This window comes from Coptis chinensis, chromosome 9 (assembly GCF_015680905.1).
Source record: "Coptis chinensis isolate HL-2020 chromosome 9, ASM1568090v1, whole genome shotgun sequence".
NCBI lineage: Eukaryota > Viridiplantae > Streptophyta > Magnoliopsida > Ranunculales > Ranunculaceae > Coptis > Coptis chinensis.
Genome location: NC_141464.1, coordinates 84,952,609 through 84,979,524, shown reverse-complemented (window position 1 = coordinate 84,979,524; position 26,916 = coordinate 84,952,609). Strand labels below are relative to the sequence as shown.

Below are 26,916 nucleotides of genomic sequence, written 5' to 3'. Positions count from 1 at the left end.
TTATGAGCTTACTTGGAGAGACATATCATGGAAATATTGTTACTTAACACGACGATTTCTTAATAAAAAAAGATCACCTGAAATAAATTTTGGCAATAGTATATATTACAAGGTTTTAATGTATCCTGCACAGGTTGGTAAATCTTAATTGATAGATAGTGGGTGTCTCTATTTGTTGAATTTCCGATTTTGTCGAATTCCAACCCGAAATTGGTCTGTTTTTGGATCTATTTTTCATGGTCCGATAACCAATTTTCTGATTTTCAAAAATTCTGTAAAATAATCGATTGGATTCGGATATAACTCTCAAATCCGATCCGATATCCAATCTGAAAGTTTCAAAATATAACCAATTCAAAATTTTCGATATTATTTCTGATTTTTTGTGAAACCTTGTACTTATAATACAACAAAACTCTATTGTCTATTTGATAAGATCATGACCATTTATTCATATGCTAGTTTTCTACACTAGCAAAACAAAACAAACAACTAAACAAATTTTAGTAGCTACTTCATTCCCTCTCTCTCCCACTCTTCTCAAACACTTCTCTCTCTCACTATGACATGTAAAGTTTTGGTTTTTTGAAGTTTTAAATTGGTTTAGTCAAATTATCTTTTCCAAAAATAGTAGAAAGTAAAGAGATTTATGAAATTTACCAGACAAATATTTTGATTCTGAAAAAAAATTGGATCGAATTTGGTTTGCATATTGGGTTCCAAAAATATTTGGAAAAATTTTATGAAAGAGGTCAATCTGATCCGATCCGAAATCACCCATAATAGGTAGTAACTAGCATATAATTCTGTACCCTCATGGCAAAAAAAAAAGCATATAATTTTGAATTGTTGTTTATATCTTTATGCTGACATGGATTACACAACAAAAATAATCGCATCACTCGCGTTGAGCAATAAGAATAAGAACAAAGTTAGGAGTAAGTTGGTTACCGAAAAAAAAAAAAAAAAAAAAAAAAAAAAAAAGGTTTCTGAAAATTGAATTGTACACAATATTGTGCCATGCCTATATGAACATAACTTCATTTGTTTTCTTCCTTTTCATATTCACAAAACAGTTGTGTCCACTGAGGGCACAAAACTGTGCAACCTTAGTTTATTTAAATTTTAAAATACATTGAACTTGGACACTTGGTAATGTTTTGAACTTCTATTAGTATTATGACATGTTCATAATGAAAATCATCATGACCTAAAATGAAAGCATATCATGATTCTTTTCCTTGCCAAAAAAGAAGGCTACGATACTCAGATACTTGTGGGAAAATTTGGTTGGTTGAAATTTATTCAAAGACATGGAATAATTTCGCAATTTGACTTTAAGAACATCCAGCTAAAAAATCACAAATTAAAATCGATCGTAATTATGTAAATGTTCTTTTTCCTTCCTTTCTCCCTTTAAAGTTTAAATAGATCTTCTGTCCAACTAAATTAGGATATACAGAACACATGGCATATGGCACTCAACAATGGTTTGCTTTTTTTAGTACGAGGACTTGTTCATAACGAAAACCATCATGACCAAAATCAAAGCAGCATCTCGAATTTCTAACCTCCAGTCCTTCACAACAGTTTCTGAGAAATGAATGGTGAGCACTCAGCAGTCAGCACTACGTTTTGAGATTTTTTACATTAGTTTCTGCAAGACATTATGAGCATTTACTTCGAAAAATCACAAGAAGAAAAAATAAAACAAAATCAATGACATGTACCTCGGGCAAAAGTACAAAATGTGGTGAATACTGAATACATCAAAATTTCTTAATTCAAGCAAAAAAAAAAAAATCGTAGGCTTTCATTTTTCAACTTTGCAAACTTGCAAAGTAACAAAGTTTGTAATATAATGGTGAGGCAGTCGTGATCAGCAATGAATGACCATATTTTGGCCCATGAACATTGTCTACGAAGCAATTCATATATCCTTGTTGGATGTTGAAACAACTTTCTAGTGGGGGGAAAGAGACCGCATCTGTAATTATCAAGTATCAACCACATCAGACATCTCTTAAAACTATTAAAACTAAAAATCAAACTGATCCATAGACACATTACATCAAAAAGAATAAACGAATTGAACACTTCTATTTCTACTTTTCTTTTTCTCTCTTTTTCTTTTTCAAAATGATGTCTCATCTCATTTCATGACATATTAACATGCACACTACCATTTTTGTTTGAATCACAAATGGGACACTTATGAATTGTTGGTGCACAAAAGGTGCAAAGACAAAGGTGTCTACAAGGTAGTAAAACAACACTTGATTCTTCTTCCCCACATTTTCTGCACCACCACCTCCTACTACTATTTCTACCACTGGTCCCACAACTCTTTTCTTTCCCTGCTCCTTCTCCACCAAAATCACTGCTCCCACAGCATGACTGTGCATCTTCTGCAACACCATCTAGTTCCTCATTGTTAACTTGTTGTTTATGAGATAAAACTTGTTCCAAGTTACTTTGCAGAGCATTTGCTGTAGCCTCATTTGTTTCTGCTAAGTTTCTCCACATTATGTTTTCTAGACATACAGTCTTTATTCTTTCTTCAAGAAGCCAATTGTATTTCACTGTTCTTTCAATCTCTGCCTCTTTCTCTCTCAAACTTTTCATCATTCTTTCCTCTATAACTCTTGTCAGTCTTCTTGTATGCTCCTTTCTCGTCTCTACGATCATTAATCTAACTTTTTCCATCTGCAAAATTTAAAAAATTCCCAAATGTAAATAACTACTGCCCAAGTTATATTACAATGGTAAAAAAAACAGAGAAGGGGTGACAAAAAAGCTCAAAAAGTTCGTTGGACACCCTTTGAAGAGAAAAGAAAGGTTTTTTCGAAATCTTACATGTTGGGCAATCATGTAATCCATTTCTAACTGTTGTTGTTGAATCTGCAATGAAATGTCTTCGCCAAGAAATGAGAAAGTAGTAGCTGTATTATTTCGACAAAGCTTTCGAGAACCCGATAAGTCCATTAATGGATTATTAATACTTATTGCAAATGAATCTCTAGAACGCTTTCTTGCACCAGACGAAGAACATAGATTGTTGTTATAAGTAACACCACTTTCAGCTTTCATTGTTGTTGTTGTTTCCATAGTTTCTGGAACCATGTTGACAAGTGCAGAGTTGTAGAAAGGAATAAAAGTTTGATCACCACTCATTCCTGATAAACCATATTCCATATTTGCTGCCTTGTTTTCAAAGTTGTTAATGATTTCTCTGCAAAACAAACCAAAGTAAGAACAAAAACATGGACAATATATAAACTATATAAGCTAGCTAGAATATAAAGAAAGAGGTTGGTTAGTTTCTTGTGTGTTACCTAGTATGGATGATTTGTTGATGAGAAGGGAAGTAGTTGAGTTGATGAGCTTCAATGGCCATTAAGATGAGTACGTGTTCTTTTTCGTGTGTTGGTTTATAGGAGAGAAAGAAGAGATTTTTAGGAGTTGTATAGAAAACGATGAGTGAATGAGGAGAACATGAAATAAATATGGCAAAGTCAGGTTGTGATGAATGAGGAGAGGTTTATTTGAGGTTTGGTATGGAGAGAAAAAAATTACGAGTCCTATATAAAGCAAAGGAAAATATAATATTGTTAAACAAATGTGGATATGTTGAAAAAGAGAAACACAAGGGATTTTGGTGTTTTATTTGAGGTGGAAATGTACCACCACCACCACCTCCTCAAAAGTTTGATACCATGCAACCCCATTATAGATTCTTCTTCTTTCGGTTTGGTCTTAGCAACACGCTCACAACCATCCACTAACACTCGTGGCATAAAATACGTCATGGCAATATGAATTTCTCTCATCATTCAAACCAACAAATGTTTAGATGTTGTTATTATGGATAGTAATCATCATCATCCAAAAACTTACAACAAATGTTTCCTGTAGCAAGAAACTTTTCGTTATTCAATGTCTAGGGGACTATATCTTTATCAAATTGTTGAAAAAGTATTTGAAATAATGGCAATCGGCAATGTACCGTTGCACTACTATTTATTTTTAAGTAGAAATTTTTATTAATAATAATAACGAGTTTTACAAATAATTAAAACAAATGTGTAACAAACTGAGCTGCAAATTTTTTCTGAATAGCAAATTCTATTTTTATAAATACAAACTTGTTAAAATTAGCTGTCATTACATTACTGTTTATAACTTTTACAATCTTTTAAAAAACCTCAACAGACTGTTGTGCTAAGAAATTAAAAGTGTCGAAACTGAATGAAATTAAACAACGATTGATAGCCTCACAAATATGCCCATAGGGATTGTTTTTTTTTAAATACGTTTAACACCATGTTTGTTCTTTATCTTTGTTATGTGGGTTGTAGAAATGCAACTCTTTTAAAAAATTGCGTATTAGACTTCCAACGTTATTCGCCACCTTTGTTTCCCTTTTTGTTTTGACTTTTACCATAAGAACCCTTTCAGCATAAATTACGGAACTGGTACATATCAATGGTCATTCCCGGAATACGAGCGATTATGTAGGGGCTATTGCGGAATTACAGGCTCTTTCTTACCTTTTATATTGTTTTTGGATTAAGTCATATAAAGCTTTATTTTCGTGGGAAACAGAGTTTTTTTTGGCGTCATTTAAAACTGACCATATCTTTTCCACGTTTCCACCTGACTCTTGTGCTTTTTACAGTATGCCACGTCATCACCGCTGAATAACGTGAAGTTTCGTGGGACCCAGTATCGCACGTGTGAAAGGAGAGAGAGATGGGGACAAAAAAAAAGGACACTGTTGGGCCCATAACTGTGTGGGGCCAAAAACTCGTGTGGTGGGACCCGCACGTTACATATATTAGATCTTGGGGTTTGGACTGTAACTAAACCACCCTTCCCTGACTTTTCTCTTACATCGAGGACTTTGTCTTCTTGTGCCCAATGATAACTTTAAGGAAGAAATTGACCTTGTTTCAATTTAATGACTTCGAAAAAAACCAAGATGATTCTATAGTACTTCATTCATTTCTTTTTGATGGGACTTGGAATAGTTGAAGATGAAGGTGTTATACAACTTACGACTCTTTATTAGTCATGACTCGTGACAATCAGATTTTAGAGCATTTCACCCTTGGCATCTGGCAATTCATTATTTTCTCATTTTCATTTCTTCATTTTTTTTTTTTTTTTTCACTGGTTTTTTTGAAAAGCAAAAAACAAAATAAAACTATATAATGTAAATGTAAATATTAATTTCGAATGGGATGTTAGATTTTGTCTGGATGAAAAAATTGAAAAAAAAAAAAAAAAAAAATCAAAAATCATGCGCTTGAATGAAATATCCATTTGAAATTAAAAAAAAAAAAAAATTTTCAACAATAATACTTTTAAATATTCGTCCAATAAAACGAATGTAAAAATTGAATGAAACATTCCATTTTTATTTTTATAATTTTAAAAAAAAAATCTATTTAAAAAAAAAACACACGAAACGGAATCCAATATCATGTCTGAAGTTCACAACTCAACCACTATCTCGGTTGAAAGTTTCATCTTCGTTTTGATTTGGAAAAATAGTTATCTTAATATTCACCTTTACATTGGACAAAGATTTTAAACCATTTGGAGGTGAATGAAGTCATAAACCCACCATAATAACTTGCATTGGAATGCTCTTAAGAAAGATTTAGGCTCGTTTTTCACGTAAAAAACAAAAAAGAAGTACGAGAAAAAGGAAAAAAAAAAAGGAAAATTATAGTCGACAACTCGACATTATTGGATTTGAGTTTGGAGGAATACTAGCTAGCACAGTAGCACTAGTGAATTGCACAAAGGCCGCCAGGGACAATTTTTTTTGTCTTGCTTGCTTAATTTAGTTTGGACTTTGGATGAGAGGCAACTCACTAGGTGTGGTGGCTGATAAGAACATTATATGTATTAAAAAACTGGTGTTTTATTCACAACTCAATTTTGTTTTCTTTTCCCTTTGTGTTATTATATCATATTGAATATTTTAATTTGTGTTGAAAAAATGAATTGGCGTTAATAGGTTAATAGTAACTTTATTTTTTATATCAAAAGTAGCTACGAGGTAGCCTTCAAAGACAATTTGTTCCATTGTGCGATGATTAAACAAGGAACATTTTATATCCTTTTCATCTAGGAATTTAAGTTCACTTCTTTAGCTGTTCTATAATCACAAGGATCGGAATTTGGATATGTAGCTTTGTTTGTGGAGATGGCTAGATCATTAGTGTGACTTTTTATGTATACATTGTTCTTGTTCATATTTTCTTAAGTTTGGTAATTGTTGTATAGTCTATACTGAGGTAAAGTGATACACACTTTTTATTTAATTAGTATTTTTCTTCTCAGAGTCACTATCTCTCAAGATCAACCCTACAATAATGGTGTTGGATATCAAGTTTCTCTTTCTTTGAACCTTTTGTCGTGAGACCCACGCTTATAACTAAGTTTGTTCCTATATTAAAAACTTTCTTATTTTAGATCTTTTGACAACTATTTGCTTTAAGGAATGGTTTAGATGATAATGAATATTTTTATATGCTTTGCATTGCCGTATGAGTCAAGGTTGTACGAACACAAGACATACAAGACATAGGGAGAAAAGAAAATTAATATGATTCCATCAGCATCCCAGCATCCCCCACTTTGCCATGGTTATGCCCCTACATCACTTTCTAAATTATTGCAACAAGAGAAAATTTTAAAAAGAAGTAAAAGCAAAGAGAGCAAATGTGCCATTAAAGGTTGTGTGGATGTGGTAGATGGATGGATGGATTCTCCATTGACAACGCTCTTTTTCCTCATTCCCACTCATTCTATTATTGCTCCCATCAACCCAACCGTATCATCAAGTTACTTTATTTTATGACCTATATCAAAAGAACCTCAAAGTATAGAAAAAGAAAGGAGTGCGTGACTTGGATTGCAACCAACACTTCACATGTAGATTTTTATACTGTAAAAGATATATACATGCACCTTTTATGATGAGTGGGAATGTTCATAGTTTATTGATACTCAAGTTTGAAAAAAGATTTGATATTTTGCTTGGAGAGCACAACTTTAAACTACCACCCTTAAAAGTGCAACATAATATCCTATTGATGGATTTTATATTACTTTTAATTTCATTTCCCCCCTCAGGCTACCACACTTAAAATTGCTCACATATCCTGCATAATTTTTTCATTTAACTTTATTTTGCTTTTTTGGGTTGTGGACTTGTGGGAGAGGGATTGTACAAGGGTTGGAAGACCATGAAAGGCCACCACATTAATTGGTAGGCAGAACAGTATGGACCATTTAGGTGATTTATATGTCATAGGACTTGACCCCACGACCTCCTAATTCCAAAAGGTACAACCAACTATAAACCCATCTGGTGGGTGTATACGTTTAAAATCACACTACCTTGACAAGATGTTAACTTCACTGACTATCTACAGAAAACACTAATCTGGTGATATATATAGGTTTAGACATTTCTTTTGTAAGACTCCTATTATTTAGATTAAGCTAGGTTAAGTAGTATTAAGCGGTACGAGTCGATGTGTAAATACTAAGGACAAGTCCAATGGTGCCTCCACCTTCTATTTCTATTCCACAAAAAACCGTGTTTTGAGGATGGGGAGTTAATTTTGGTGTTCAATAGTTCGGACTATTCTACGCCACTTCAGGTGGCGCTATTTAGATTGGTGGGACACAAAAAACAATTTTAATCATAATTAGTTTCTGACTTGGTGGAAACACAAAATAATTGACTCAATTCCATGCCACTTCAAGTGATGCCGTTTTGGTTTTTATAAACCACACCACTCTTTATATATAGAGAGTTATATTGAGATAGAAAGAAAAACACATTCACTCCTTCCGTTTTTTAAGGAACGGAGAGTCATTGCACCCAACCTAAATAGTCCTCTCTAGTAACATTGTTAAACTAAAAAGGAGTATTCCAATATGGCATCTAAAAGGTGGGATGTCCATAAATGTGCTCTTCAAGCTAGGTGTGCAGTGTGCTAATCTTTTTGTTTTCAAACAAATCGACATAGTCAAATGGAACATATAAAGAGATAGAGAGTGAGAGGGAAAGGACAGAGGGGGATCATGTGTAGTTGTGCTTCCTCCTTTCTAGGGCAATTGCAGCACCTTGACTTGTGGGGCACTTATATATTTTCAGTATATTATTCCACGTGTGGCCCCTCATTCCTTTTCATACCCCATTCCGGGAGAATCTCTATAACACTTCACACTCTCTCTTTATTTGAACTTTTCTTTTGTATAAATAAGAAGCTATGGACCCAACAGATTCAAAGGTTGATTTTCTTCTATGACCCTGACCATCGACACATAAGGAAAGTGATTGCGATGATGGCTTGATGCTGGTGAATAAGGTTCCCACTTCCCATACACCAAAGTTAAAAGGAAGGAAAAAAAACAAGAATAAATACAACTTCTATCCTCGAAAGTAGTTGTGAGTTGTGACAACTTCCTGCCCATGGTTCTTGGTCTGCCAAGTTATCAACTTATCATTATATATTTTTGGTATTGGAAACATACCTTACTTCAACCCTGAAAAGCTTATCTTTGAATTCTCTTATTATCAACATTTAATTGTTCCTCTCCAAGAGAGAAAATTTAACTAAAGTGGAATTGTGGAGGGGTCATTGGGGCTTACGACATGTAGGGTGCACAAGTTAAGTAGATGGGATACATATGGAGTTTAATCAAGTCCATAGTCCAAAGTACAAAGTTCAAACCATAATTAAGGTATACTTGATCCAAGTCTCTTAAATCCAGTTGTATCTTGATCTTCGCTGCTAAAAGGAATTTTGAGCAAGCAAAGTGAAAAGAAAACGTACCCACAAGGTTACGATTGGTGTGTTTTGAATCAACAAATTTTGAGTTTTTGACCAACCGTGCGGGTATCTATTAGCCGTACGGCTAGAGACATCTGCTGCACAACGACTGCCATATTCATTCCTAATGGTAATATCGAATATAGCAAAAAGTGAGATTTGAGTGCACTGTGCACCACTGGGGATGCCCTCAATTGTCTCAAAGACTCAAACTACCACCTCACATGAACCATTTTCAAGAGCAAATAACTCTTAGGCTGGGTGCAATGGCTCTCCATTCACTCAAAATGGAGATAGTGGCTCTGGTCTCCCCCTCTATTTCAATATAACTCTCCATATATAGAAAGTGTTATTGGGGAATAAAGAGTGTATTTCACGCCACTTGAAATGGGGTGGTTTGTAAAAACCCAAACGGCGCCACTTGAAATGGCGTGGAATGGAGTCAATTGTTTTGTGTCCCCCCACCAATCCAAACGGCACCACTTGAAATGGCGTAAAATGGTCCAAACTATTGGACACCGGTCCAAACCATTGGACACCAAAATTGACTCTCCATCCTTAAAACACTGTTTTTGGTGGAATGGAGATAGAGGGTGATACACCATTGGACTCAGCTTTACATGCCTTGGCAACAAATTTTGATGGAGCGGTGTGATAGGTTCATATCCTACATCACATTTGGTATCCCCTTAAAACAGAAAAGATTCACCACCTGCTTCTTTGCCAGTGCAGTAGCCACTTCAGTTGGCAGTTGCTAACAACTCGGGCTCTTGCACACTTGACACTTTTAACGAGGTTGAGCTCAGTATTTCCCTTTTCTTTTATGGAATTGAAGTTTTCAAAGTGCATGATGTAATATCTACAACTGACGAATTAAAAAGACTTCTCACGTTTGGGCAGATCAGCTTAGTAGAAATGCTTTTTGGCTGAGACTTTCCCAAGTATCCAAATAATCTTTCGTTACATTGTAAGTTCAAACTTCAAAACAATATTGAAGTTTAATGTTCAACTCCAACGAATTTACAATATACAGATTTTTGGCCACAACTGGCTATAAGTTTCTGAAGCACTACAAAGGGACAAATGTATTTCTCCCTGGTCGATATACACATCCATTACCAACACTAAAATAACATCCTCGCACATTTTGCAACTAGTAATATTTCTCAGTACATAAATGCTGCGCCTTAAATGAAGATATCATCCTTTAACAAACCATCAACTACTTGAGCGATAACCTCATATTCGATCAGAGCTGATATTGATAGTGGAACAACTAAGAAGCTTTGAGGATGGGCATTCAGAAATGAATATGTACAGTCCGAGCTGCTTTCTGCAAATTAAGATGTATATGGGCAATTGTTTTTTAATGTAAAATTAATATACACCAATAGTCTCAATTCAAACAAGATCATGTGCCACCAGTGAAGCAGTGAATTTGGTGTTAAACCTGTCAAAAGTGAGAAAGGGTTCACTTACATGTATCACGTCTTGAGACAAGGCATTGAACAGCCTAGAAGAGCCAATGCTTTTTTCGTGGAGCTCTAGAAGGAACATCTGTGAACAAACCAAAGATTGGTTTCTTTTATGTATGCAGATATTAGGGGGAAATGGGAAGCAGTGAAAGAGAAGGCAGAAGTAAAGTGGAAGAAGCCTGTCACCTCCATTTGAATAAAGCGAATTGTAGTGTACTTCACTCCAAAAGCTCAGCCAAAGCACTGAAATGAAGAACTAGATCATCATCGACTATACCAAAATATATTTATTAAAATTTGGTATTGGACACAGAAGACCAAATTTCTATCTTTCCCCTACTTAATAAAAACTATCATGCCCATTAACACCGTTTTGCATTGAAATACACGGTTTCGGTAAAGGTATAACACCACTTTTTGGGTCACAAAATTTTAGAAGTAACTCACATCAGGTAATTTGCATTTTGTGAAGGCCAGAATGAGGCAAAAGAATTCTTATAAAGTTTGCCTATTCGGGATGTAAATGATGATGAAAGAGTAACATCTAAGAATTATTACACGTCTCTTTAGTATTAAAGTTTCAAGGCGAGTACATGCCCATGACATACATCCCAGCAGCCAGCCAGTACTCTACCATCAATATTGATTAAAAAGAAGACACTGCTGAAATTATAATTGAAACGGGAGACTAATTTATCTACGATTCTTTCACTCTTTTGGCCAATGACCTCCGGCAACACGTCTACCAAAACAATTACAATCATACAAAAACGAAAAAACAGTTATGAATCCTTTAGAAAACAAATCCTATAAGTTGTTGAAACATTGATTCAGTTCATGCAAGATGAAAATCAGACAAGCAAGATAAGAAAAACCGAAATGATGCAGGAACAAGAGTAATGAAGAAGAACAAAATGGTGTTAATAACCATACCCCTGGAAGGAGATTTTTCCTTGGGAACAATTTCAATGTAGTATGTATCTCTAAAGGAGGTGAGCAAACAGATTTTTGCGGAAAACTGCAAGCATCATTCACAATAGGAACTCAATCAACAAATCATTTACACAATCTCTTTAGATAAAAGAATGATTATACAAATAGGTAGGACAATGAAACAAATCAATGTGGAATATTTTGAATTTGTTGGCAGATGAACAGAAAATTACCCGATCTGCGGCAGCTTGTAGAGTAACATGATCTCCCCACTCTCCAGATCTGAAGGCATAAAAAAAATTATCCAAAAATCGTCACCAAGATGTTGCAATACATGTTTTTGCAGAGAATGTGCATAGAACATCAATAAAGCTTGCACAAAGAAATCCACAAATCCTAAACAAAAAATGTCAAACCTTTTCATCTTCTTCAGGTAACTTTTATAGTCCATCGGAACATAACTTTCGTACAAGTGCTTGCAATGCTTTAGCTGCACAACAAAAGATAAACAAGTCAATACTAACAAGTGAAAAGATCAGAGCCACAATGAAAGTTCACTTCCATTAGTATAATGAAGGGCCATAGACAATCACATAATACTAGAGATGGTATCGCATTGGAGGTTAAAACACATGGCAACGAGCAGAGAAGATGCAAGATGTCAATAAACAAATGTACCCTGGAAAATTAGTATACATTTCTCTCACCAAAGAATCTACTTTTCATGATTAATGAAAAAAAAATGAAAACTGGATATTGTTAGTTTTGCTGGTTTCATCAATTCATCCGTGTCCATGAACATCAGTGTTTTGTAAAACAGCCTAAGGATTACGCCTTGAGGCTCGCCTTAAGCCTTTTCATATATGAGTCACTGAGGCTGAAGCCTCAATGGTAGAGTAATAGAACATCCAAAAAACTGAGTTTTAACCCCTTTTTTCCTCTTTTTTAACTTTTTTCCTTGCGCCACCCTCAATCTTTGTTCAAATGACAAAATAACCTTATTTGTAGGAAAATTTGTTCAATTTTAAAAGACAATAATAATTAAGTCTCAAGCCTCACAGAGACAGAGTGCCTCAAGGCTAAGATGCGTATTTTTTAACCTTGATGAACATTTTAATTTATAAACAGGATATCACACTTGAGACATATTCGAATTGACAATGAACTTCTGTTCTTTTTTTAATGTATACATACAGCTTCTTTGTGACTTGAAACAGAACTTATATATGTATATAAAAATAATAATAAAACAAATAATATTAAAAAAAAAATGAAAATAAACACCAAACTACTTCCAATGTGCTCTTAAAAGTAAGACCAACACTTTATTCTTAAGTTCCACCATAACATTATTGATACGTATCTATTATTGATTTACACTTTACAACTCTTTCTTCTTTATGTATACATCTACAAATGAGATGATACCATCCAAAATATATATGTATGAAATCTTGCCATATTGATCTCTCACATATCCTAAGTAGGCGAAAATCTATTTGAGTTCTATTACATTTACTTTTCAAGGACTTGATTCTCACTAAATCTAATGTTCACTTCCTAAATAAAAAGTTTTACTAATAAGAAAAATGTATATGAATAGTAAAGGTATGACAAGAGATGTATGCATCACACCTGCTTCACAACCTGCTTCCGCACATGTTTATGGTAATCAGGGTTTCGGAACAGCTGATCTGCTAAAGCTCGAAACTGTTTGAATAACATAGTAGAAATATAGTAACCCAAACCAGGGGGGCAAAAGATAATAAGAAATCTGGCTTATAAATACAAAATAGATAAGTAGCTGAATCTTTATTAGACCTGGCAATTCCCATCACCTTCAATTTGAAGTTCGGCCAAACCATACGTAGTCAATCTGATAGGAAATATAGATGGTTGAGGACTGGATAAGATTATATACGCTTATTGAATTTATTAAGTAAATGAAATCCAACAAGAGAAATGAATGAAGTGATATTTGCAATTCAGCTTCTTTGTATGTTTTTGCAGCCTTGGATAAATCTAAGAAGCTGCAAAACTTCCAAAGAAGTATAACCAATTTTCAAAGGCATGTGTGGATACTATGAAGCATGGACACTCCTCTAGGAGCAACGTATCCGGGTCGGACACGTATCGGACACTGACACTCCTTGACACATGTCCGATACTTGATTTGGAGTGTTGGATTTATTAAATAATTTTTAGAATTTGCGACACTCCGTGGACACACAGGGGACACTTCTATATTTTATTCTTATTTTTTAAAAAGTGATTAAAATACTTAAAAGTAGACACAACTTGGTAGGGGTTTTATTTCACTCTTGAAATAAGAAAAATGAGGCACAATGCACGACTGCACTTGATGATTGCAAGTCCTTTTTACATGTATTTGTTACAAATCTTCTGTAATTGTTATTTCTTTCGTTGGCATTAGCTTGCATTATTGGACATGTATGTTGTTGTTTAATCTTTTAGAGTTGGACATACTCAAAACTAATGTTCATATTTTGATTAAAATTTGATGGAGAATGTTAAATTTCAAATATATATATATATTTTTTTAACGTGTCCAATTCCATGACGTATCCGTGTCCTATTTTTTTGAATTACTATTTTTTTGAATTATGCGTCAGGTCAGTGTCCATGCTTCATAGTGCGGATGTGCTAGATGTTTAGTGAAAGTTAATAATGATGCAACATGTGCATAAAGAGAATATTATTCCAAAATCTCCACCCAACAAGAACATTATAAAATGTACATGTAGTTCTAAAAAGGGAAATCAAAACCTTTCCGACAGTCGCTCATGATCTAATGTTGCATCATCAACATCAGGAATTACCCCATTGACTCGAGGAGTGTGCTGTCAATATAACAAAACAATGAGTAATGAACTTCCATAGAAGAGAACTGCACAACTCTTCAAAGTCCAAATAAATGAATAAACATGACTCTTCATTAGTGCATGTGGGCACTTAAATGCAAGTGCAGTCAGCATAGTAAGTGGATATACACATTAAATCTTCCTAAAAACGATAGAACCAGTTGAGTTGACGAAGTTGTTCAGATAGGTTGTACGTTTTCTTCCATAAAGCTCTATCCATCAGGAAAATAACTTTCAAGGTTTTGCAGGACTGTTTGCATGATGAAACAATCAAGGCGGAGTAAAGTTTGAATTATGGATGAAGAGTACAAGATCCATTAAGTAATTAGCCTTAAAAGAGGCCCTTATAACCAATATTGCAAACTTGACATTCAGCCAGTTGGAGAAACAGTAAAGGTATATGCCACCTTAAGTATAAAATAGGATTTGCTGGCTTACTTGCCTTTGCTGTTTCTCCAGGTGGTTTCTGGAAAGGCACAACTTCAGAACTTGACTCTAGTTTTTTTAGACGAAACGACTCACAGAAAGAGGCATGTGGAAATTATGATCATCTTATTTGAGAAAAACAAATAATTCATTTGCAATCTTACAGGGATGGAATCCAAATGAGATAGCCGCTTTCCCAGCTTGCCACTCTCTGCAAAATTTTCTTCCGCCAAGATGCTCGCTATAGTTTTATCGTCTTCTGTATCTTGTAGGCTGCTATTAAAACTAGAGGAAGAACTTTCACACGCAATACTACTGCTCTCCGTCATTTTTCCTTACAGAGATCAACTGCCTTGTATCACCATGAAGGTAGAAAAGTCAAGCACAGCAAAGAAATCAATATAAACCCACCAAACAAAACTAATGCAGAAAACAGTCTTCAAGCATAGTACAAAACCATATCAAATGCACACACAAACCAAAATCCACTGAAACAATTCTCCAAGTTTCTAGCTAAGTGTCTATAACATCCACACAAACAAAAAAACGCTGAGTAATAAGTAAACAGTCCTCCAAGTTTCTAATTCAGAAAGAACATCCCGCTCCCCGATCCCCCTCACAGCCACCCACCCTTTTCTTCTCCTAATTCAGCAGACACTGAAAAGCTACACCAAAGCCTAAATGCATTACTAAACAAGCACAATGCAGCAGATCCTACATACATAAAACTGGAGGTTACATTTCCACATAATCCCAACAAGAACCCACCCAAAATTCACAACAATCACTAACCACCCAAGATCCAACAGAAGTCATAACTAACTTTTATCAATACCCAATTCAATATTGTACACTATATCACAAAAAGGGGTAGTACAACACAATATACATACATAATAATAATAAGTAACAATCATACCATGTTGTTATCATTCCAATAACCAAAAAAACAGCTAAAGAACAAAAAAGGTAACAAAGAGACTTACTGTTTCTTGTAAATGATTGTTGGATAAGATTGCTTAGACCAAAAGTCATTTTCTAAGACAAGTAAATGAACAAAACAAACATAGGAACATGGAAGACTTTAAGGTTGGGTGGCTTCACCACTTGGGTCAAGTTTCGTGGAAAGCTCTCACCTTGACACCTAGCCCATGGTAAAATATATATGGTGTGTCGGCAATGTGGAATTTAGTAGGGGTGGCAATGGGTCGTGTTGGGTCGGGTTCGTATCGTGTCATACTCGGGTCACGTTTAGGAGGAAAAAAAAAGGCTTTTAGTCGCGTTTAACCCAATTACTAAACCGTGTCAAATTTGTGGGTTGGGTTAACCCGAGTCACACAATGGGTAACCCGCTAAGCCACCCGGTTAGTATACTCGATTAGTTCCTAAATAGGTAACCATCAACCCGTACCTTATGACCTTTTTTATAAAGAATATTTAAAATATATATGTTTCCAAATTTTATTAAATCTCATAATCCCAATTATCTGCAAAAAAAAAAAAAAAAAATCAAACAACTTTTTAGAAGGATCAACAAAAACATATAGAATATTATAGATTCATTCAATCAAATATATGATCGTTATTAACATTGAACCCTTATATTAAATAAATCGAAATTTTTTAAAAAAAACGAAAATGTTATTTTTTATATAATCGGGTAATAGTTGATGTTTATTTAATAATATATTTTTTATTTAATGAATCTATAATATTATATATCTGTTGTTTAGTTTGGTTATGTTTTTGTTTTGGCTATATAGTTGTTTCATTTTGTTTGTTTAGTATTTTTTTTTTTGTCTTAATTGGGATTATGAGATTTAATAAAATATTAATAAATATGTTTAAGGACTTAAAACAAAACTTCACGGGTTATCTGATGACCCGATCTATTGGACCGGGGAACTAATCGGGTATACTAACGGGTTATCCGGTTATATACGCTAACATGTTTGACCCTTGAAAACCAACCCATTTATTTGAATGGGTTCGGGTTTGAGGTCAACCCTTAAATGACCCAAAAGGGTCTTTTTGGGTTTGCTCTCCTAATTTCGTGACCCGGTTAGCGACACGATATGAAACCCACCCAACACGAATTTAGGCCCAAACTAAACCAGTAAAATAAAATGGTCTAGAGTTCGATTCCCCACATAATTTTTTTCTCCCTCAAAAAAAAAAAAACCTCCCACCATGAAAGAAACTTCATCATCATCACCTCAAAACTTCCAACCAACAATAGCAAAAATTTCAGTATCTCAAATATGTCAATCAGTTGGTTTCAAATTCACCCAATCATCAGCATTAAATGCACTATCAAACATATTAACTCATTACCTCAAAACCCTCTCAAAAACAGCTTTTTTAAGTGCAAATTCAAGTGGAAGAACAGAAAGTAATGTTTTTGACATTGTTTATGCAATTGAAGAGATGAGTTTTGTTCAAGGGTTTAAAGGTTGTTCAAATTTAAAGAATGGTTTATTAAAATCTAGTGTTTTGAATGATATAATGATTTTTGTTGACGCAATTGATGAAATTCCTTTTGCAAAACCGATACCGAGAAGAGGGAAGTGTAAAAGAATGGATTTTGATGTAAGGGGTGATCAAGTTTTGAGGTTTTCACATTTTCCTACTTGGGTGCCAAGACTTCCTGATATTAGTACTTATAAAGATGTTGATGTTAAGGTTTGTAGAGAAGAGATGTTTGGAGTTGTTGTAGAAGAGAAGAATGTTTGTGATTGTTTAGTGGATGGGAATGTTGAGAGGAAGAGAGTGAATGTGGAGAAAAAGAAGAAGGAGTTGTTGCCGGTTAAGCGTCCCAAAGTGAAGTTTAAGTTTGGGATGGATTTGGCGTTAGGGGTTAATAATGTAGAGTTGAGAATGAGGAATGGTGTTTGTAGAGGAGGGAAGAGAGTGTCTTGTCATAATTTGAGTGAAGAAGAGGATATCATGAGCTTCAAAAGAAGAAGATAGCATCTGGTAATTTTTTTTTTTTTTGGATATTTTAATAATGCAAAAACTATTACATTAATGTGGTTGTAATTGTTAGAAACAAATGGAAGGAAGAAGAATAGATGGTTTTTGATCTTCTTTCAAAGCATGGTTTATTTAGTTTCAATGATAGTCTTGTATGCTGTGATTGAATATGGTTTAACTTCTATACAAATTTTGTGTGTAATGCCTTAAAGATGGTATGAGAGCAATGTGGACAAATTGTAGCGAGAATGTTTAGAGATATTGATGAGCAGATTACATATGCAAAAGTGGACCTTCATACATTTTTGTTTTCCCCACAATGTAGAATGTAGATAATCGAAAGGGTTATATACACTTGAAGTCGAAACTAATTTTAGGTTGGATTCCTAGGGTTCTCTACGTTTGAGTTAGACCGTTACTGTTTTCGACAACAATCATTGACTTACGAACAATGTCTTCTTCATTGTTTTAATAACACAGTAATTCCCTAATGAAATCGATATGTTGGAATTTAATCACCAAATTTAAGAACATGCTTTTCTATCCTTTTTGTTGAAAAGTTTGATGAAGAATGAAGAGCAGCTTGCGATCAAAAGTTTGATTTAAAGTTTTTCATCCTGGAAATCAACCTGATTGGTGGGATGCGGCAAGTAACATCTAAGCTATACAAATTTGTTGTGGGCTGTGCTGTGTTATTGTCAAATTTAAAAAAGAAGAATTGCAGAGTATCTTAAACCTCCGATAATCCAACTTACGGAAAAAAAAGAAGATGTAGGCTATGTACCCTTATAGTAAAAGTATAGGTAGTTGTTGAAAGATGAAGGTAGAAGATTCTATATGGGGAAGAAGTAAACGGAGGAGGAGAGAGATTGTTCACACTTGAGTGTCCAATATGTCACTATGAAGGGCCAACCCAAGTCTGTCACGAGAGAGCTAAGTAAGTTGAGAGAATTAGTCAGTGCTACTGTGCTAGCAAAAGTGTTTGCAGAAGCATCATCACATATGATGTTGGTGGTATGGGCGTGTCTACTGGTATGCTGATTCTTTCTTTGTGTTGTTGCATCAGTTTACACATCTAGAGACAGAAAAAGAATAGAGGAGAGAGCGAGAGAGCTGAGAGGTGGTCAGGGATGGATCTAAGGGGGTGCAACTGCACCCCCAAAGATTGGAAAAAACTCCTCCACTGTACTAGGAACTTGCTAGAAGTATGCCCAAACAATAAGGACTTGCACCCAGAAAGTTCTTAAGAAGTTCTATTACTGCACCCTTTTTTTCAGAAGTTCCACTACTCGCACCTCCAGAGTTAGAATCCTGGTTCCGTCCCTGGAGGTGGTTTGTGGTATTGCTTTACTGAATAGATCAGTTTTGTTGTAGAATTGACTCTGTTTCACTCAGTTCCCCAACACATAGCTTTAACAAGTTTCCATATCTCTGAAAGGATGAACAAACTAACATACATTCCTCTTTCTTTGTAAACCTCCATGTTTTTCATTTCATATTGCTAATATATCTGAAAGAAGATTACTATGTAACTTGTTTTCTTAGAATCTGTTGAACCTATCTGCGAAACTAAACTGGATGATGATTGTTCTTAGCAGGTATTTTGGATGTCTTAGTGCTTACATATACAATTAGAATTTTAGAATGGTTCGAGCTCTGACCATGGGTCACTGTTTGACTGAGTCTTATTTCTTTCTGTCAGCTAGTGATGATAAACATGAAAGAGTTCACCTCATAACTATCTTAATATCATGTAGACTTGTAGGCTAGCAGAATTCAATATCGCTTCTGCAGGTAGTAAATTAGTAATACTTACTATTTTGTTAGATTATTTATGTTTTCCTATTTTCAATGTTTATCTGGTTTAATAGGAATGGTGATCTGAATATTTTCAATAACTTTATGATGTGCTTGCAGATGAAATTTGTAGGTTGAAATGTTGAAGTCTTGAAGAATACACTCCATAAATTAGTGTGTCTTAAGCGGTTAAGCCTCATACTGCTGCAATGCTGCTATATATATAGCCTATAAGAACGTGGGACTATTTGTAACCATTGTAATCTTTTTATAAGCTTCAAACAAGCAGAAAAGTGTGCATCAAAATATCTCATAGTCATTCTTTTTGTCAATTGAGAGAATAACAAGCACAATAAATTTATGCATACAAGAATACGACCATCTTCACTTATATAAAATTAGTCAAAGTAATTGATGTTAACAGTTAACCAAAAGAAACAACCTAGAAAAAAAAAAGATAATATAATATATCGAGAAATATCAATACATTTCAAATCATAGTCGTAAATATCAAGAAATTTTGACATTTACGAATAAAAAATATTAAATTTACTCTCTGTTAGACCCTCGACTGGTAATTGCATGCCCAGAGACAGTTCCATAGTAACCAGAGCCACTTTAAAATAGAAATTTGATGTAACAGTTCTGAGATCTCCATATGAAAATCGCCTCGGTTTCTCTTTTGCCATTTCACTTAGTAACATTTCAATGGATTCAAAGTTAGCATTGGCCTCTTCTTTTAAAACTTTCACAGCTTTGAAATTGTCAATCACTTTCCTATTAATAGAACATAGTATTTCAATCTTTTAAATAAACATGGTTACGTGGTTTGCCTAATCTTTTATCTGAACATTTTGAATTTTTTTCAAAGTCTTTTAATTTTAGTCCAACTGGTGATAAATTTTTTTTTTCAAAAGAAAATTTATAGTTAAATAATAAGATAAGATCGTATTTTAGTCCAATGAAGTGTTATGCTCCGCTCACGCTCCCACGGCTATGCAGTATACTAATATAATATATCGATATATTTCAAATTATAGTCGTAAATATCGAGAAAACCGATAATTTTGAACTGAATATAAAACTTCGATATATCAGATGAGATTTTGAGGCTTGTCCTAAAAAAACTCCATCTTCTTCTTCTTCTTCTTCTTCTTCTTCATTCAACACTGAGTGTTGTGAGCAAGAGAGAGAGATGGAGAGCAGTGAAGAAGAAGAAGACTTCCCAACACACGAATGGATCACACCACAATCCAAAGTTAACTCCATCTACCAATCCAACACTGAAAAGGTTCTTTCTTGAAATGGCCCACTCATTATTTCAACTTCAATACATGAAATAACCAAAAGGGGCTCTTTCTTTTGTCATATAAATCTTCATTTTGAATAGTTTAGATGCATTTTATTTCAAGTTTGGTTTTTTTTTTTTATAAGTGTGATATATTAAAGACAAGCATTTCAATTCAGCTTAACTACACTTTTTATTATGCAATTTCATTGTGAAGTGTGTATGTTTCTTTTTTTTTGTGCAGAGAATTAGAAAGTTATGTTGTGAGCTTTTGGACCTCAAGGATGCAGTGGAAAATTTATGTGGGAATATGCAGTCCAAGTATCTTGCATTCCTGAGGTAATACATGCAATTTCTATGTTTAAGGAGAATAGATCACAGGTATTTACACAAGTCATTGCACATTTAAAGGTTTGAAATAATATGCTAGTAGTAATGTGGTTTACATCAACCTTGCAAAGAGTATATTGTTGGTAAAAAGGCCCTAACTTCTGGAACCACTGCAAGGTGGTTGGACATTTGGTGATCAAATTTTGTCTTGGTCCTTTTGCAAATACAGAGAAGTTTGTATCCACGAGATTTTAGGAGGTAAAAGAAACTCAAAGATAGAAAATATTCCTTGAACTTGGAACTCATACCTGAACCTGCTCTTGGTCTTTTATGATTAATCAGTGTTAGATAAGAATATATTTAAACAAGTGCTAATATTCCTTACAAGAAACATTAATTGCAAAATGTAGATAGCTGGAACTCATATCCTGTGAATTCAGGTACGTAAAATGACAATGTATTCAGATATGTGAAATTGGAAGCTGACTACTGATAAATACTGATGTGTTTAGCTGGGGAATTGTATTATGTAGTTGTTGACTGATAGGTATGAAAATGGTCAATGAGAATAAGTTACTTGGTATAGCAAATAAATTACAGAAAACGGAAACAATAGTAAGCCATCTTAGGTTTTAATTGATAACACGTGACAGTGGTCTGCTAAATCTCTTCTCCCATTTAAGGATACACTCTACACTGAGATCTTAGTTTTTTGTTTTTGCTTTGATTTGTTGTTTTTTATTTTGCGGGTTGCCCTGATCATTTTGTTTTTAGAGGGAATACTATTATTAATGGTAGGGGATTGTGGGACGTGATAGGAGCATTTGCTACAACTTGAGCTTCTTCTTGCGTTCTTACTAGACCAATCTGCAGAGAGTTATGGCTCTTGTAAGACTAGCCAGGCCCAAGAATATTGACATTTCTGTCCATCCATGTTCCAGAGAAGCATCATATTATGGTCTATAAAGGATGTTCCTTGCATCTTATATAGTCCAGTAATTAGGTTGAAATATTAAATTTCTCTCACATCCATTTTATTAAACAGTGTATGTCACTGGCGTACAAATTGCATGCAGGATATCAGAAGAGGTTGTAGAGATGGAGCACGAGTTAATTGAACTACAAAAGCATGTGTCAACTCAAGGTATTCTTGTACAGGATTTGATGAGTGGTGTTTTCCGTGAGTTGGAAGAATGGAACCAAGATGATTCTGACAGTCCAGAAGCGGAAGAAGACTCTCAAACAGTTCAACGTCAAGATCCAGTGATTACTGAGTTAGAAGATCACAAGTTGACATTCTTGGAGAATATTGATGTCCTCTTGGCTGAGCATAAAGTTGAAGAAGCGCTGGAGTCTCTAAATGCGGAAGAAAGAAACTCACCTGAGCTGAATGTCGCAGAAGGTACCTCATCTACCAAAACCTCCTCATATAAGTCGGCTTTCCTGCAAAGGAAAGCAATGCTCATGGATCAACTTGTTGAGATCAGTGAGCAGCCATCTGTTGGCATTGGTGAACTTAAGAAAGCTTTATCTAGTTTACTCAAAATTGGAAAAGGTACTTTGGCACATCAGATACTGCTGAAAGCATATGGATCTCGTCTTCAGAAGAACATTGAGCTGTTCCTTCCATCATGTTCAGTTTATCCTGAAACGTATTCTGCTTCTCTTTCCAAAATTGTATTTTCAACAATCTTGTTGATGGTGAAGGAATCTCATTTGATATTTGGTGACACACCTGCTTATACAAATAGAAATTTGCAGTGGGCAGAATGGGAACTGGAGTCTTTTGTAAGATTGGTGAAAGAGCATGCACCGCCATCTGAGATGGTTTCTGCTTTACGGTCAGCAAGTATTTGTGTTCAGGCTAGTTTTAGTCACTGCTTAACGTTGGAATCACAAGGCCTGAAACTTGATAAATTGCTTAAGGCGCTTTTACGCCCTTATTTTGAAGAGGTTCTGGAGATGAATTTTAGGCGAGCTAGAAGAATGGTCCTTGATTTGGAAGGAAATGATGGAGCCTTGCCCTTGTCGCCTCACACCATGTCTCCTCTGTCTCCCATGGTATCATCGGATAATGCGGTTATTGATAGTGGAACAAGATTCATGTTCATTGTTAGAGTAAGTTGACATCTTTTTAGTTTTTACATTACATACATTTTACATATCTAGTTTGTAGCCATGGTCCATGGAGATTTAAATTAGGTACCTTTGTGCTCTATCACATTTGCAAATAAAACTGAGTTCCCATGAAGAAAATCTGACCTTGACTCACATATCTGCACATTTGTATGTGTTTGCTGTAACAAAATTATCTTTTGCGCTGGAAGAACTTATTTAATTTCTGTTATATTAAACTCCACTTGCTGATGCACACGCTTGCCATATATTAAAAGCATTAGCCCTCACAGCATCAACTTCTATGTTTCCCAGCCCAAAGAGGTACATCAATAAGGCCATGTGCGTTTATGGCGATTCTATTGCAAAATCTTATGTGCATGTGGCCATGTGCGTTTATGGCCATTCTATTGCAAAATCTTATGTGCATGTGTATATCAGTCTATGCCTGTATTGGCAAAAGTCTTAGAAGTTAATGGGTTTTGAACTGTTTTCACTATTATTCTTACATTAGAACAAACTAAAATGTCTTTGATTTATAGCAGGAAAGTTAATGTTCCGATACCAAGTTATAGATGTTAATTTTCCTTTACAGGATATTGTTGAACAGCTCACGCCATTTGCAATTACTCATTTTGGAGGAACTATTTTAACCAGAATTTCTCACCTATTTGATAAGTATGTCGATGCTTTAATTAAAGCTTTACCTGGGCCCTCTGAAGATGACAATCTCACCGAGCATAAAGAAGTATTAAACTTCAGGGTTGAAACTGATGCACAACAACTTTCACTTTTGGGAACTGCTTTCACTGTTGCTGATGACTTGCTACCAATGGCTGTATCAAGAATTTGGAGTGGGAAGAGTGAAAGCAAAGAACCAGGAAGTGGGCCTTCTGAAAACTTAGGTCCTACCACGAGTAATAGTGTAGACTTCAAGGATTGGAGACGCCATCTTCAGCACTCCTTGGATAAGCTCAGAGATCATTTCTGTCGGCAATATGTTTTGAATTTCATTTACTCGAGAGAAGGCAAAATGCAGTTAGATGCACAAATATATTTCAGCGGGAAAGGAAATGATCTATTTTGGGACTCCCACCCTCTCCCTTCACTGCCATTCCAGGTGATTCAATCTCTCTTATAGTTTTCAATCTTTTGAGGCCTAGGTAAACTTGGGCAGGGATTTACTTACCCAAAACGGGTCATCATTTCAGTGGGATAGAGATCATTCTGGCTGGCTCTGCCTTCCAGTGCATATGTTATTCCTTTAATTGGTCAGCTGAAGTTACGGTGGTCTTTTTATTGTTAGAATTGTTTATGTTGCTGTAGATGCTCTATAATGGTCTTCACTCTTTAAATTATAGTAGTGATACTTGCTCACAGTTAATGCAGTCATCCATTATGTCGTGTCATCATTCCACTCATCACATACAATACCATGTCCATTATGCAAGTTAATTTTTACCAAAACGTGACATGCAAAAATGAAATATAGAATAAGTAAATCCCTGGTAATCAAATTGAGGATAATTACACCCTAATAGTGAGGTTGTGCAAGTATGCAGGCATTGTTTGCAAAATTGCAGCAGTTGGCAACAGTTGCTGGGGATGTACTGCTTGGGAAAGAGAAGATACAGAAAATTTTGCTTGCCAGGCTGACAGAAACTGTGGTAATGTGGTTATCTGATGAGCAAGAGTTTTGGGATGTGTTTGAAGATGATTCTTGTGAACTACAACCACTTGGATTGCAACAGGTCTGTTATCTTTCCAACAAATCTCTGTCCTCCTCAATGATCCTCACTTCTGATAACTCAGTTATTCTCTGTAACATAACATGAAGCAGTGTGTTAATTTTATTGTTATTTTTATCAGTATGATTGATCTTCTTTGAATTTTGACTTCTTACCGATCTCGTTGAGCATGAGGATAGTTTCATACTTTCACATTCTTTTGTCAAATCCAATAAAACCTTCAGGTGAACCATGTTTTGATCGTATGTATTTAAGTAGTGGAACCAGCTACCATAACAAGCAAAGCCCCCAAAACCACCTTACTCTTACCTTAGTTAATCTTCTTGTTCGAGAGAATTATCCGAAAAAAGATTGTGTGGCCGTGTGGGAGAATCTCTTCATTAATTGTGATTAGTCCCCGATCGACTAGGCCAATCGCTAGTCGGTCCTGGACCATTAGCAACGCATTTCCGATTAAACTGCACAGGATATACCAGAAAGTGTAGATATATTGGCTGGTTTACAATGATCGACCCCAAAATTATATCCACTTTTGGGAGAATCATGACCATAATAGTTATCTTAGTATTGTAGTCCCAACGTTATATACCCCTCTAAGACAATTGCTCTGGACATCTACTTCTTTGCACCAGGGATTTTGAGCTGCCCTTATCATTTGAGAAATAGTCTTTTTCTATTACCATGAAATATATCAGAAAGCATAGGAGGCTTTTCTACTGCGTACTATGGCTACAATGCTACATAGCTTTACTTGTGGCGCATGATCGATAGAGATCAGGGTGTTTATCTGGTTATGTTGTTTGGCTTTTTCTACACTCTGAGCAATGCAAACTCGAATTAAGGATTACATGAAGATTTATTTGGCAGATTTTGTTGATTGTACTGCATTTCTTTTTCTTTTCCGGCCTCAAATTTGACACAAGTTTTCATTTGTCAGCTAATTCTTGACATGCACTTCATCGTGGAAATTGCTGTTTGTGGTGGCTACCCATCCCGAAATGTTCATCAGAGTTCCTCTGCCATTATTGCTCGAGCTGTCAGAACGTTCTCTGCCAGAGGCATTGACCCACAAAAGTACTGGTCCATCTCTCTCTCTCTCTCTCTCTCTCTGTGCTTACACATTAATTTACTTAAACTTTATGTTTTCTAGTGCGCTACCAGAGGATGAATGGTTTGTGGAAACTGCAAAGGCAGCAATCAACAAGCTTCTCATGGGCACATCTGGGTCAGAAGCATCAGATAACGACGAAGGGCATATGATTATTCATGATGGTATATCTGATTCTGATGATAGTGCTTCTTGCCCTTCGACAATTGAGTCGTCGACCGAGTCTTTTGCGTCAGCAAATATGGACGAGGGTGAAAGCCCCAATTATTTTACAGATCCAGAGTCTTGAACAGCAGAATTATTCAGAATATCATGTTAAAATGTGCCATTGCTCGTGCTCAATCTGCTTGGAATATTTGGAAGATGTTCATTGGAAGAGAAGCCTTGTTCATTGGAAGACGTTCTTCAGTAAAATTACAGGTCGAAGTACCAATATACCAGCGTGTGTTGTTTTAGCTGTTGATGTATGTTACCCTTTGCTGGAAGTATTATATCATTCTGGATATATTGCTGCTTCGTCATCTATCAAGCTCATTCACCTGAGGCGAAGCTTTTTACAGATTTGAAATTGTAATATCTGATCCTATTTGTATTCAATTTACCATCTTGAAAAAAATGTCGATTACTACCTTATAAATGAGATGTCGAAAACAAGTTTTTGCCAATTGAGTAACTGCTATTCTGGCTGTAATTAACATACAACTTTTGATGTCTTTCAAAAATGCGTCAAAGAATTTGCACTCAAAAAATATATTTGTAATTGATTCTGTGCTGATACATATGGACAAATTTATGGGTGAGCCGAACTGCCATTCACACCATCTTTTAGTTTGCAGAATGTTGTGAGAGAATGTCAGCAGGAGAGTTAGAACTCAAAGTGTACTAGTACGTGCATGTATTACATTGGAACTATCCCAGACCAGTTCGTTGGTTTTCCCGGTTGTCTTTAAATATGTTTTTTTCCTCTCTCAAAAACTAGC

At 35.1% G+C, this 26,916-nt stretch overlaps 3 protein-coding genes and 1 long non-coding RNA gene across 7 annotated transcripts; 2 read left to right on the top strand and 2 right to left on the bottom strand.

Moving 5' to 3' along the window:
• Positions 1–2,019: 2,019 nt before the first annotated feature.
• On the bottom strand, positions 2,020–3,738 carry BRG3 (SBP (S-ribonuclease binding protein) family protein). Its single transcript, XM_086583111.1, has 3 exons — positions 3,336–3,738; positions 2,857–3,232; positions 2,020–2,706 (listed from the first exon to the last, which is right to left on the bottom strand). Exons 1-3 carry the CDS (start codon positions 3,395–3,397, stop codon positions 2,158–2,160), a joined length of 987 nt encoding a protein of 328 aa, XP_086439237.1. The 5' UTR covers positions 3,398–3,738; the 3' UTR covers positions 2,020–2,157.
• A 6,063-nt stretch (positions 3,739–9,801) lies between these two features.
• Positions 9,802–15,760, bottom strand: LOC147479058 (Cysteine proteinases superfamily protein). 3 transcript variants are annotated; one of them, XM_086583209.1, is made up of 11 exons: positions 15,564–15,760; positions 14,742–14,929; positions 14,057–14,130; positions 13,091–13,145; positions 12,905–12,979; positions 11,686–11,759; positions 11,503–11,551; positions 11,270–11,354; positions 10,523–10,579; positions 10,341–10,418; positions 9,802–10,194 (listed from the first exon to the last, which is right to left on the bottom strand). In XM_086583209.1, exons 2-10 carry the CDS (start codon positions 14,904–14,906, stop codon positions 10,375–10,377), a joined length of 678 nt encoding a protein of 225 aa, XP_086439335.1. In that variant the 5' UTR covers positions 14,907–14,929; positions 15,564–15,760; the 3' UTR covers positions 9,802–10,194; positions 10,341–10,374. The 3 variants fall into 3 exon arrangements, with proteins under 3 accessions (XP_086439335.1, XP_086439336.1, XP_086439337.1); XM_086583210.1 differs by having other exon boundaries at positions 14,742–14,925; positions 15,564–15,699; XM_086583211.1 differs by lacking the exon at positions 15,564–15,760 and adding an exon at positions 15,497–15,561.
• A 963-nt stretch (positions 15,761–16,723) lies between these two features.
• LOC147479057 (uncharacterized) lies at positions 16,724–19,720 on the top strand. Its single transcript, XR_015209101.1, has 2 exons — positions 16,724–17,553; positions 19,468–19,720. It is a non-coding gene; the product is annotated as an uncharacterized LOC147479057 (long non-coding RNA).
• A 731-nt stretch (positions 19,721–20,451) lies between these two features.
• On the top strand, positions 20,452–26,601 carry LOC147479056 (LOW protein: exocyst complex component-like protein). Of its 2 annotated transcripts, none has more exons than XM_086582481.1 (7): positions 20,452–20,638; positions 20,880–20,974; positions 22,042–23,083; positions 23,676–24,200; positions 24,643–24,831; positions 25,766–25,902; positions 25,990–26,601. In XM_086582481.1, exons 1-7 carry the CDS (start codon positions 20,543–20,545, stop codon positions 25,994–25,996), a joined length of 2,091 nt encoding a protein of 696 aa, XP_086438607.1. In that variant the 5' UTR covers positions 20,452–20,542; the 3' UTR covers positions 25,997–26,601. The 2 variants fall into 2 exon arrangements, with proteins under 2 accessions (XP_086438607.1, XP_086438606.1); XM_086582480.1 differs by having other exon boundaries at positions 20,453–20,638; positions 25,979–26,601.
• The last annotated feature ends 315 nt before the right edge of the window (positions 26,602–26,916 follow it).

Bases quoted from the DNA above. Each gene is read 5' to 3' on its own strand.
- LOC147479056 (XM_086582480.1), top strand. From the start codon at position 20,543: ATGGAGAGCAGTGAAGAAGAAGAAGACTTCCCAACACACGAATGGATC. The intron at 20,975-22,041 runs GTAATACATGCA...AATTGCATGCAG, and splicing joins AAGTATCTTGCATTCCTGAG to GATATCAGAAGAGGTTGTAG. The intron at 23,084-23,675 runs GTAAGTTGACAT...TTTCCTTTACAG, and splicing joins GATTCATGTTCATTGTTAGA to GATATTGTTGAACAGCTCAC.
- BRG3 (XM_086583111.1), bottom strand. From the start codon at position 3,397: ATGGCCATTGAAGCTCATCAACTCAACTACTTCCCTTCTCATCAACAA. The intron at 3,233-3,335 runs GTAACACACAAG...TTTGTTTTGCAG, and splicing joins CAACAAATCATCCATACTAG to AGAAATCATTAACAACTTTG. The intron at 2,707-2,856 runs GTAAGATTTCGA...TAAATTTTGCAG, and splicing joins ATTACATGATTGCCCAACAT to ATGGAAAAAGTTAGATTAAT.
- LOC147479058 (XM_086583209.1), bottom strand. From the start codon at position 14,906: ATGACGGAGAGCAGTAGTATTGCGTGTGAAAGTTCTTCCTCTAGTTTT. The intron at 11,355-11,502 runs GTAATTTTCTGT...TGATGCTTGCAG, and splicing joins TACAAGCTGCCGCAGATCGG to TTTTCCGCAAAAATCTGTTT. The intron at 10,580-11,269 runs GTATGGTTATTA...TCTTCATTTCAG, and splicing joins GGAAAAATCTCCTTCCAGGG to TGCTTTGGCTGAGCTTTTGG.